The sequence below is a fragment of the Lineus longissimus genome, chromosome 6 (genome assembly GCF_910592395.1).
Source record: "Lineus longissimus chromosome 6, tnLinLong1.2, whole genome shotgun sequence".
NCBI classification, from domain to species: Eukaryota; Metazoa; Nemertea; class Pilidiophora; order Heteronemertea; family Lineidae; genus Lineus; species Lineus longissimus.
Genome location: NC_088313.1, coordinates 20,250,710 through 20,263,849, shown reverse-complemented (window position 1 = coordinate 20,263,849; position 13,140 = coordinate 20,250,710). Strand labels below are relative to the sequence as shown.

At 40.8% G+C, this 13,140-nt stretch overlaps 1 protein-coding gene across 3 annotated transcripts in view; it reads right to left on the bottom strand.

Annotated features, from left to right (window-relative positions):
- The window catches only part of LOC135489865 (D(1)-like dopamine receptor), a 58,578-nt gene that overhangs the window by 12,432 nt on the left and 33,006 nt on the right, over positions 1-13,140 (bottom strand). For 2 of the 3 annotated variants that reach the window (XM_064775464.1, XM_064775465.1), the window contains one exon: positions 3,204-4,411. In XM_064775464.1, the coding sequence (XP_064631534.1) occupies positions 3,204-4,225 (1,022 nt within the window). In that variant the 5' untranslated portion in view covers positions 4,226-4,411. Of the gene's footprint in view, positions 1-3,199; positions 4,412-13,140 lie in introns of those variants that run through there. The other variant, XM_064775466.1, reaches the window with a different exon arrangement.

The following is a 13,140-nucleotide window of genomic DNA, read 5'->3' as shown; positions in this document are numbered from 1 at the left end:
CTAAAAGGGAAACCAACAAGCTTCATATCCCACTGACTAACTCGAGACGAATCGGTCTGATCGTTTGCTTGCTTTGTGGCCGCTTTTGTTGCAGACATTTAACCGTCAATAACATGAATCGCATCCGATCCCGAAGACTTGTTATCGGCTTTTAGGCCAAAGTTCATCGATTTGCCGCCGTTGATACATCTGACAGTATCAGGCTAACGGGGAATTATTGGTATGGTATGACTGCCATTGAATCTTGCTCCAGGTGACAGTGATATCAGTACCCTGTATATTGATTTCGCTTGACCGACCAATGTCGCTGGTCAAATAATCGAGAAGAGCCACTGATCACTGAACGCAATTCTAATTCTTCCAAGCAAGAAAAAGATGGCTGCATTTTGTACTTGTCCCTTGCTCTTCTGAGTGGGATGAAATTCCCTTGGAATCGAAATCAACCCTTGGCAACTCTTGTGTGTTCGAACGGATTATGTCACTTGCAAATATACAGCTTTAAGTGAAAATTACACTCCATTTGTTGATTACAATTATTTAGAAACCGCTAATGCGGCAGAGATTTCCTTATCAACCACTCTAACGAGATGGTGATGAGGACTAAGAATATTCCCCATCCGCTCTAATCGTATTTCCCTGAATCGTGGCTTCACACGAGCTGTCTTCAGTTTCATTCCCTCAAGAAACAGTGTTAGCGACTTCGGCTTGAAATCAAAATCTGTGAAAACTTAGTCATCTTTAGGCAGGCCTGCATTTCTTGAAAAAAAATGATGAAACCTACAACATACAGAGGATTGGGCGCCAATTTGATGACACCATAGGTTTGACAGTGATGCCAGCATCTTGGTTTGGACGGTTTATATGCAAAAAAATAATAATCTAATATGTTATCTATTGATAGCTTAAAAAGTCATGGTTCAAATGCGTAGGCCTGCTTTTTCAGTGAAACCAATAAGCAGATTAGGTAACTTAGCAATATTATAGGTTTTTACAGCCAAAATAGATATGACATTAAATTTCTATATTTACCACAACCAGAAGTGTTACAGTGAAAGAACGGAAGGCGGAACAAGTAAAGTATGAAACTGTGGAGGGTATTAGTTTATCGACGTAATAACTATATACTGTCATGCAAGAAACAAATAATAATGTCCTATATTTAAACTGATTGACAATTCTGACCGGTAAAAATGTAGCTTTGACGCATTTCCTTTCAACACTCAGTTGCTTTATCAATTAGCAGCTATTTTTAGCAACGAAATTCTAATTACACAGTTCTATTATTGACACGAGACGGCTAACGCTATCCCACACATTGCGCATTCTGGCTCTGTCAAAGGTTAATGAAATGTTTCTGATTGATCTTTTCACGTTGTATTAGGTATTGTACAAACAGGTATATATTTCTGGTAGCGGTAATGAAAAAGTAATGCTATTTTGATCTCACCACATATGATGATGTCATGCACTTCATCTATATTAGGATTTACAATTGAAATCTGTCTTGAGTAGCCTTGAATAGCGGTCGTAACATAAACTCAATATTAGTATTCAGAACACATGAATTCCTGCCGGATGTAGGTGTTGCTTAGGAGATGTTCAATGTATCTCAAGGTTATTTGTTGGTTATTAGAAATCGTGTGTGACGGCCTCTCAACGGAATTAATAAACTTTGACTGATAAAAGTCCGCACGAGAGCAAACTTGGTAAAGGATCACTCTATCTTTAGTTGGTTTGGTATCAAATATGTCCACAAAACGCTGTTTGGTGAATAATGTCGTGTTGCTCTAGTCTTTATGGACTGTGACAGGCCGATTGGCCGTTGTATGCACAAGAGGGTCTGACTTGTTTACTTGCCTGGTCCATAGTGTGATTGGACTCGCATAGCCTAATCACTGTACTATCCGCATCTTTCCCACAATAGCAAAGGCTGAATAATCACCCTCCTTTCAAAGTTCAAAGTCTTTATTCCAGCCAGCTTATGTCATTAGTAACGTCGTTACGTGAAGCAAAAACCGTTTGATGTCTTTGTCAGTTACAATGAGGAAAAGCAAGACCCATTTAAGCTTCTTCTAGTAGCACTGTAACGAATATATACGTATACTTTGTCCATTTCTTTTAAAAGCTACGAATCTTTTCGACTTTTGCTTTTCTGTTCCAGGGGCTCAGTTGGTTTTTGTTGTTCTTTCCTTGTAAAATGCGAGACAGAAGTATACACGTCTCATCAGATTAACAGTTGCGTCAAGAAACAGGGTAACAATCTCGCACGCGATGTGGAGCCCAAACCCTTTATCATGCGATTACCGCCCGGGAAAGCGGTAATACAAGAGGTATTGGAGATGAGAGTTGATACTGAGCCATTGACCCGAGTCTTTTCCCCAACCAAGCAGGTTTGTTTCTTCCTCCGGCATGATGTATTCATCTTGTATCAGCCTTTTTTCTGCCAATTACGTTGCCTCCATGTGAAAGGCACTTGTACCAATTTACAAATATTGATTACGTTAGCTGTTAAGCTTTTGAATTCACTTGTAAGCCTTCATCACTGGGGTCATTCATCATGGCAATACACGGCTCAACACGGGAGACTGGCCTGATTAAAAATCAAGGCAGAAGCACATCACATCCGATCTATCTGTACTCCTTTGATATTGTGGCGACGGGAATTCTTAATTTAAAGATAACATCTTTATCCCGCTGAGAGATATTCTCTTAGAATATCTAGACAAATGAGATCACTGGAATTAGATATATATCATTGTATTAACTTTGAAACTTTATAATTCCTTCATCTGACCAGATTTAGGTTCCTGTCTACAATATAAAAGAGAACACAAGTGGGAAAAAAGTAAAATGTATCAAATTTGTCAACAGATATCTTCGTATCATATTCAGAATATTGAACCATCCGGTGGTACGATGAAAAAAACGTCTGTCTCAAGCCAAAAAATGGTTTATATGTTATAAAGTCAGCGACAGACAAAGGTGTAAAGACTGAAATGGCAATAAGAAATCGTCTGAGATACTGCAAAGGGCGTCTGGGTGAAAAAATCTATGAGCAGATAATCATATGTAGGTTTGAGTTCAGCTGTACTATACCACATCGTCTATAATTTCCATAGTCAGTGCATCGATGGCGCTGAGGTTCAGTCATTACTTCAATTCTACACGTCAATGAAAACAGAAATGGCGAATGCATAACTTACCTAAAATCTCTGTTGAATGCATAGATGAGTGGATTGAAGATGGAGTTTGCGTATCCCAGCCAGAGTACTATGGACCAAGTCAAGTTGCCCACACATCGGCAGAAGGTATCGTAAGGAAACACAATGAAGTATGGCATCCAGCATATCAGGAATACACCAATCACTGTCATCACAACTCTTAGTGCTTTATGATCCGAGGCGAACCTACTTCTGTCTCTGAGCGATATGCTCCCGACCGGACTGTCCCCGTTCTGACGTATAACCTTGCTTAGGTTTGCTATCTGCATTGCTTGTTGACGAGCAATATAAAACATGCGTCCATATGCTATAATCATGAACAAAGTCGGTATATAAAATGGCGGAACAGTGATGATGAAGGCGAATGTCTTGTTGATGATAAATTTGCAGGAATGTGGATTATCGTATTCATATTCGAAGCCTTCTTCCCTGCTGAGGCCAAGCACCATAGGTATGAAGGTGGAAAACGCAGCAACCCACACAACTGCTATCAAAATGAATGCCACTTTCGGCCTCATACGAGATTGGTACGTCATTGGAGACGTGATGGCGATGTACCGGTCCACGGACACCATGCAGAGATTGTACAAGCTTGCACAGCAGAGGGTTACGTCAAATGAGCTATGATATTCACAAAATGCGCCGAATGGCCACCAGCCCAGGACCTCGTATGTTGCACTGAAGGGCATCACGAATGCGCCAACTAAAAGGTCAGCTACGGACAAGGACACAATAAAGTAGTTCGTAACCTTTCTCAGTCGTCTGAACCTAATCACGGCCAGACAGACCAGAAGGTTACCAGATATAATCGTTACACACAATACAGCGAATATTATTGCCTTTGTGACGGCTATCCATATCTCTTCCGGTGGAATCACGGGAATGGGCGGCCATGTTGTGACGTCATCCTGAGCAACCGATGTCATATTGACATGAATCAACATGTAGCTTAAGCCATTTGCACTGTATTGGACCTCTTTCTCATGTTCATCAATATCCGACATGAGCAGTCTGACATCAACAATCACAAACTAAACGAGTCATCACTTCCAGCAGTTGAGCATCGGTGTATATCCAGAAATCGCTGTCCGACAATAGGTTTTGGCTACTTTCAGTTGATTCAGTCCGTTCCAACCGTTAAAAGCTTGTTGTCATGCTGGTCTTTTCTTTCTTGGGAGTCCTCGGTTATTCTGAAAGATATTAAGAAGACAACATTAGTGCCTATGGGTAGGGGTGGTTTATCAACCTGTTCCCAAGCGTATAGTGACCCATGAAAATGTATCGGAATTGACAATGTAAGTCTGTTTTTTTCTTCCACTCACGATCTGTTCCCTCTCATCAAAGCACTGTCCACACCAAAATAATAACTACAACGGTTTCTGAACTCGTCACAAAAAATGCCATCATAAAAAAGGGTTTATTTTTCTCAAAGCTCAGCTTTTCAGAAAGGTCGCTGTGTTTTACGGATACATATATCGTACTGATGGTTGTTTCTGGTTGCTAAGATATGTGTCTTGTTTCCTTGCTGGAGTAATTCGTAAATAAGTCTACTCATGTCGAGTGTTTTAAGCATCGGTTCGGGTATGACCAGTGGGATGCAAAGCGGATCAGGTGAGTAGATATCGCTGCGCAAAAAACAGAAAAACTCGACAAGGCGAATGAGTAGTATCAGAGAACACGATACCCACATTCTTGGGCATGTTGGGGTTCGGTTGCTTAGAATGCTATCCTTCTCAAAGGACAGTTTATAAACCCAATATCAATAGCTTAAAGGTGTATAGAAAACATGACATTCCGAGCTTCTTTTTTGGACATTTTACCGATTCCTGGCCGCGCGGACGATAGAACAACTTAAAACACTCTCATGTTTAGGGTGTAGAAGTACAAAGACCACTGCTGAACCTAACGCGCCTTCATTGGATGATTGTTTATCCCAAGGTCTGCTACTTGCTCTACTCTGAAACCAATGCCTTCCGGGTGTCGTTGATAGGCAAGCCTAGCTATCACGATTGTGGCTAAAAGATAAAAGATGTCCGATATCTTACACGCAGATCTCCACCAGACCTTCTTGCTACGGGAACGTGTAAATAAGAAGTCAAAGTTCCGATATGTTTCTTCAGATCGCCTTCAAAGATTGACGGTAATAAAGGGTATGCAGGTTATCTTGCCTGATAGTCGATCCCTCCAATTGCTGAAACGACGTACATGTTTTAACAGAAATACCATTGAGAAACCATTAGGCGGATTTACAAATGCTTTTAGTCACTCTATATTGTTTCCGCGCGGACGTCCCCCAGGGGAAGAGTGTCACACTGATCGAAGTCTGGTAAACTATATTTGATATATGAAATAAATATGTAAGAGTCCGTAAAGCTATTGATTATATCCCATTACAGTGATTTTAATGAGTATTAACTCCGGGAGAGCTGGTAGTAATGGTCGAAGTATTCGTGAAAAAGATATAATGAAACTTTGAGGCATTTAAGGTAACATCAGTTTGCGTACAGCATCTTTGAGGAATAAGACCAACAGCGTGTTCTTAACTTAATTGGTCTCAAACTGGATTTCACCGTCTGGGCTCCCTGTGGCTTGAATAGCTAATTATCGCAGATGAACGACCATATGCAGTGATGTGCCTTGTGTCTCTTTGCAATTCTAAATCTGTTGAGCCCACAACCTCATTTCCTTCTTTTGCTCGTAAAATTGAATCCACGCCATCGGGCCATCTTGCTTTGAGGCAAAAGATCGCCTTAATGGAAAAGTTTAAGATATTGAACATAGTAAGTATAGAGGATTGTTAAGGATTCATTTGAAGTGAAAATGAAACTTACGAGTACATATACTTACAAAGGCAAGTCTGGCAATTTTGATTTGTTTCGTTTTTGTATTAATCATCTAAAGGAGAACATTTCTCTTTCGTAATGCTTTGTTCGTAATAGAAGGTCTTGTACTTTTGTGGTAGCACAAAGGACGCGTACTCTTTGCGAATCAAAACTGCTTCTCAAAGGATATGAACTTCTTGAGAATTTGATCATTTTCTATTTCTAAATCCGCTGCTCTTGACATATAGTACATCAGAGATTGAAACAGGCTAAGTTTGTTGAGGACTGTACAGCTGTTATAGATATTTCCGATATCATTTTGGCGGAGCTGATAGTCCTGACTTCTATCATACTGAAACACCACCTGATAGCAAAGTACCGACCTGTTGCTGTCAATGATATATATAACAATGACAGAATATAATGGGGAGCTCTTTGAAATTGTGTTGGAATTGAGTTGGAATAAGCGACCAATATAACTTTCCCCCAAACAATTTCTCATGGTGAATATCCTTTTTAGCTCACCTCTTAGCAGAGGTGAGCTTATCCCATACCGTGGCGTCCGTCGTCCGTCGTCGTCGTCGTCGTCGTCGTCGTCGTCGTCGTCGTCGTCGTCGTCGTCGTCGTCGTCGTCCGTCGTCGTCCGTCGTCCGTTAGCAGGGCACGTTTCGTAACTGTTAGAGCTATTGAGTTGAAACTTGGTACACATGTACCCTTATGTAATGACACCTTGGAGACCAAGTTTCGGTCCAATTCGTTTCATGGTTTGGCCACCAGGGGGCCAAACGTTAAAAGTGAAAATATGCAATATCTCCCTTAATAGTAGTCGGGAAATTTTGAAAAAAATATGGTAGGTACTTCTAGCAAAGGTGCATCATATATCCTCCGGGTTTTTGATTTGACCTCCTTTTCAAGGTCACAGAGGTCAAATGGTGTAAATTGGCCGTTAGGATGTAACAATGGCACGTTTCTAAACTGCAATGACTATTGATACCAAATTTGGTACACATTTACCCCTGAGTCAGGTGATCTCAGGGACCGAAGTTTGGTCCAATATGATTCACCACTTGACCACCAGGGGGCAAAATCCAAAAACCTTAAAAATGTGATTATTCCTTAACTTCTTGCCCGATTGCCACCAATTTGATATCATGGGTACATCTAACCACCATACAGTATATGTCACACAGGTTTTTAATTTGACCTTCTTGTCAAGGTCACAGAGGTCAAATGGCGTAAATTCGCCGTCAGGCCGTAACGATGGCACGTTTCTTAACTGCAATGACTATTGATCACAAATTAAGTACACATGTACCCCTTGGTCAGGTGATCTCAGGTGATCTCAGGTACCGAAGTTTGGTGCAATCTGATTTGCCGTTTGGCCTCCCGGGAGGGGGCCAAATCCTAAATTCTTCAAAATGCCATTATTCCTAGTAATGACTTGCCCGATTGGCACCAATTTTATATCATAGGTACATCTAATTCTAACAACCATTCAATGTGTCACCCGGGTCTTCTTTGATTTGACCTACTTTTCAAGGTCACAGAGGTCGAATGTACTGTAAATTAGCCATTTTGGGGAAATTGTAATTGCTTGGACCTACATCAAACCTAACACTACATGACACAATACCATGCTCTTTATCCATCTTTCCTCCACATGAGGTGAGCACAATGGCCCTGGCCATTTCATTGAAGTTGTGACCTTCGAAATCCTACAGATGTATGCGCGCTTTTACTTGACACCGCCATACGAATCCGCCGCGCCGTGCCGGTGAGAGCTGGCAAAGTTGCCTAATAAACTAACATGATGATACCGCATTCGCTGGTAAATTTCATGAAAGCACCACCATTATCGAATGAAAAAATAAGTATGGCGATTTCACAGAATGTGAATAGTGATATAAATTTCATGGATTCTTTGATGTTCTTAACTTTAAAGGTCATGTTTGAATACATTTACAATAACCAGTCTTTGAATTGGCTGCATTTGAGAATGTGTCTTCGGCTACTGCATCAGTAACAATGGAATAAAGGATACTGAAGCTAACAACGTCTTTAGAAGACATTCCTTGTTAGTTTCACGGCTGCATTGAGTGGCTTTGTCACGAAGTACTGATGCACACTGAATTAGGTAAGATGACGTTCATCCATGTTCGTATAGGGTTTGGTGGTCGGGCATTGCTTTGACGTTAACTGAGACGCAAAGGTTAAGAATCTGGAATTTGTCGCGGTCGGAATAACACCTTTCTCTTCTTCCATTTGATTACTTATCGCAGCTGGATGAGATATTGGAATTGGGAAAGGATATTATTGCCTAGCCACGGTCTCAATACTTCATTACAACTTCATTCTTTCTTTTCTTTCTCGGCATCTCAGAGTAAAATCCTCGGGACCAGTGTTTCGTACAATGCAATTAGTTGCTCACTCGCGGACACTCTGGATGATAAAGATCATGGCAAGACAATAATTGACCAACATTTTATGATTCTGGTTCCGACGGAACACGGCTTACTGCCCTCAGACCTCACTGTTAATCAATCCGAGATGGGAATGAACTCCCAATCATAAACCTCATCATCGTATTCCCTTGCCGGGTCAATTTTTCCTCCAATAATCGAATTTCCTCGCTGCATTTGATTGGCGGTTGGCTCTATCGTGTCCCTGCATATCAGAGCGCAATCTCCGCGAAACTCTGTTGGAAAACCTATACTCCTGATTTCATTAATTCATTAGTTGGTTGTAAATCACATTTGGTATGCACTTAATAGCCTGTTGCATACTGCATGCTACTTAAGACACTTATGCATGCGTGAACAGGCGACGGGCTGCATACCAAAGTCGCACTGCTTCGAGTACAGATTCACATGAAGTATATCAGTCATGCTCGGATGGCATTTTATGAGAAGATCAATACGTATCGTGGAGACGATCCCATATGTTGGTTGATACCAAAAAAACATAACACGGCATTGAGTTTTCCGTCAACAATCTATCACCATTCTCACGAACCTCTGCCTTATTTTAAATGTGGCTGGTGTTGGATGCGAATCAAAGATTTGACTGTCAGTCACAGACGGAGAAAGTCGAATGAATCACGTTCGTATCGATGCCAGCTTGATTTTCGAACCATCTGACTTTCTCAATACATCATTGAGTTTCGCTGAGAAGAAAACCCAAGAATATTCGGTTTCGCAGATCATTCCCAAAAGCCCCAAAGTTTGACAAAATGTGAAACGCATCCTTCTCGGCTAAATGGCCTGTCAATAGCGTATGTGCTTGTTCCATCCCACGTCTCAGTTGTCATGTCATGAAACTATCGAAGCTGTCTCTTGTCTGCTAAAGGACCCTACCACCAGGAGCCACTGAGAGCGAGTATCTTCATCAAATCACCAGCATGCCTCGTGGTTGCACAGCATTCCTTTGGCTGCCTGGCACTTGGGGTTGATAACGCATTCTCATGGTCATACCCTCTGGGTATATATCTGCTCCGAATAATTGTTTGAGTAATGTCAAGGGCTCGTTAGTATTGCCAATGGCGACTGGTTAACTATGGCGAAATCATGTCCACATCGATTTCTTCTTCACCAGTGAATTAATACTTCTGTTAGGACTAAACAAATGAAGGTACACTATTCCAGGAATCCCTGTCAATTTGCAAAATTTGCCGAGAGGAAATAAAACTTGACACAAGCAGTTACAAGTCCATCAAACAACATTCTAGTACGAGGCCAATAATACAAGCCAGTTCGATCATCACGTTTCATAAAACGAACCATTTCTTTACCATCAAAAAGTATCTATACTTGCCATCTATCCGTAGACAAGATCCAAGCAACTGTCCAAAAAGAAAGAACATGAAGCTCGTAACATCTCCGACTTGATCAGAAAAATGCAAAATTTGAGAGAATGACAATTTTAGCCAACAGATATGTGGTCTAGATATCATTACCAAGCGCAATTAATCTGTCACATTTGTTTCAGAACAGCTACATGTAATTGATATCACGCCCGAAGCCTTGTCTAGTCTTCAAAGTTCCCCGACTGAGCATCTTTTTGATGAGGTACAATAGTTATCCAGTGATAGCCGAAAGCATTGATTTGATGAAACTCTGAATCTAAAACAGTCTGATACTCGGCATAGCTTTGATCGCAACGGAAGTGAGAGATATTGGTATTGTTCATCACAATGATTGGTATTCTCATACCTTTGTGCTCGTTTGTAATGTTTCTTACTTCGAAAGGCGATGCTTGCTTGCCAGTAGAGTAACAACATGGGGAGCTCGATGGAAAACTGGAAGAGTGACCGACTTGTGATCGGAGGTCTATGATCATACGAGGTCCGGTCAGTATCTCTTAACTGAGCTGAAATGGTCAAGTTCAAGCAAAGTGTGCACTCCTTGAGTTCTTGGTTTCTACGCAAAGTCTGCCTGACGGGAGGGTAGGTTTCAATGGCCGCCCCTTAGATTATTCTTTGGAGGCCACTACTCTCATTTAGATCATGGTTTGCAATCTCGGGTTGATTAGAAACGAGCCAAACACGCGATACCAACACATCAACAGAAATGTTAAACGTATTAATAGAAACCCATCTCAATTCCATTTCAACGTTCAAATTCCAATTTCACCTTTGAATCTAATGTTCTTCAGAAATATTGGTGTCGAGTGGATTATTAATTGTAAACAAACACTCATCGGCACTGAAAACATTTCAGACGATTTTAAATTCAGATCAAAGTTTGCCTCCAAATGTTTAACTTCACTAATGCGTCTAACGATAAGCTGAAACAATGACAATGCACTTTAAACCATGCATGATTTAGATGATGGAAACGACGACTTAAACTAACGGGGTTTGACCGTTTTTCATGATATTCTATTTCTATCGGGAAATACGGCTCGGTAGAATTATAAAGCTCACGTGGCGGCAGCTTAAGTACGTGTCTGGAACGCCATACAATAGCCTGGAGAGTGTGCTTATTCAGAGGCGAAATAAAATTCATGGCTAGAGAGACAAAAAGTTTTGAAATGCTATCTTGAAATATTTCACGTAAATTATTTAGTTAGGCAAATTTATAAAAGACCCTCAGTTGCATAGCAAATAGTCAAATGGTGACTTTTCTACTGATTTCTACACTAGCGAATGCAGTCTGAGATGGAGTAGTTTATATTGGCCGCCTCTTCAATTGTTGCCTCATCAATTTATACCAATTGAGCTGGTATGTCATTAGATATCCCGGTGAATAGCATTCATATTACCAATTAAAGATTCAGGTTAACGAATCAATTGAATGATTGCGCTCCGTATTGATAAAGTACATGTCGATTGTCGTCGAGACAGGAAGTCATCTTAATTAGAATTTGATAAAGAAGTCGCTATTCGCTAGCAATTCAACGCTTATCAAATTATGCGACTGGGCCATACAGTAGATGTGGTTTAACGGAGAATAGAATGACATTCGATTTATCCTCTGGTTTCATCAAGCCCCGCTAGATATCTCGGACATACATGTATTTGTTCGATGGTGCTCCTATTGTTTCAGTTTGGACAGACAAAAGCAGAACGACACCAGGTTGTCGAGGGAGCATGACGACATCCCACCGACACTTTTGTCCATTTCGTAGAAGTTCATAAAGCGGTTTTAGATCGATGAAGCACTATTTTTTATCAATTATCTCTGAAATGTAATCTTGATGTGCACATGATCGAATGCAGAATGGGTTTTACAGCGGAAGTCATTCGTTTTCTTCAATGGTGTAGAATCTTTAAGACTGGGAATTATCGTGGTTTTTCGCAAGCATTTTGTCATGCCACACTTGTCGCGAGGCACTTAGCGTATAGCGACGCCAACCAGGTTGAAAGCTGTTGCGTGCCTGGATACACTGAAGAAACCAAAAACTGTTTTATATTTTATGAGAATGGAATATAAAACTTGGGTAATTTAATAATGTTCTGGGCTTCTAACATGTCTAATAATCATTGGGTTATTCTTTTTCAAAGAAAAAAGGTTCTGATGAATCGACATTGGAGCCCAGTGGCAATATCGGATAATATATCACACCGACATAACTGAAGATGTTAAAAATGGGCCAGTGAAAAATGGTGAACATGATGAAAGGTCTTGATGTATAAACACAGTTAGTTTCCTTTTACTTTTCGTTCTTTGACGTAAGCTTTACATAGTTCATTAATCTCATTGTGTATAACATTTGGGAATAGCTTAGGGATCTACTGTTTGCATTGTATAGACCGTATAAAAGATACACAATCTTCGCGACAATGTAAAGCTTCCACTTCTAGCAACGCCCAGAAAGTACAAAGTTATTTCAAACCAGGCCTTGAGGTAAATCAACTTGCTAATTTTCAGCCTGTTTGATTCTAATTTTCAAAATCTGTCGCCCAGTCATTTCAAATCAAACATGAACCAAAATGCATTATCTTTACTGCACACTTGAATGGTCATTTAAATTGACCTGGCTTCACTCAATGACCACTTGTCGTCGCATACCCACGACCTGGCTTCCTCCGTTATTACCTTTGAGCGGATTCGTGCCGACGGCATATCATCATATCTGCCTATTGCAATTGGCTCTTGGTTGAAATTACCTTCGGCCATCTTTGATGACTGTTCTTTTGCTATAGATCTGACGTAATGATACAGACGAGGTTTGATGATCTGATCATGCCTACTGTGGTTGGAGGGAAATCAAAGCCTACGCTCCTACTCCCAAGACGAATGGCACAAATGCTACTCCCATTCGACAAAGTATCCCTCCGCTGAATACCCAATTAGTGTCCTCGGATTCCATCCATTAACAATTGATAACCTCGGGTCGAATAAATGCTCAGCGAGAATACGAAATTTCCATGCCATTCTCCGCAGACGAAGATAATTGGCTGTTTTTGGCTAAAAAAGGCCGGGAGGATGAACAAGGGTGGCTTGTATAACGACTAAGTCAAGTTAGCCGTCGGGAACAAAAGCATTAGGAGACTGGTTATTTTGCGTCTAATCCCGCAGCAGGTGTACGTCATTTATTTCCCATCTAATACGAAACAACACTCCCCAGCAGGGAATGAGGATGATATTGATGGCGGC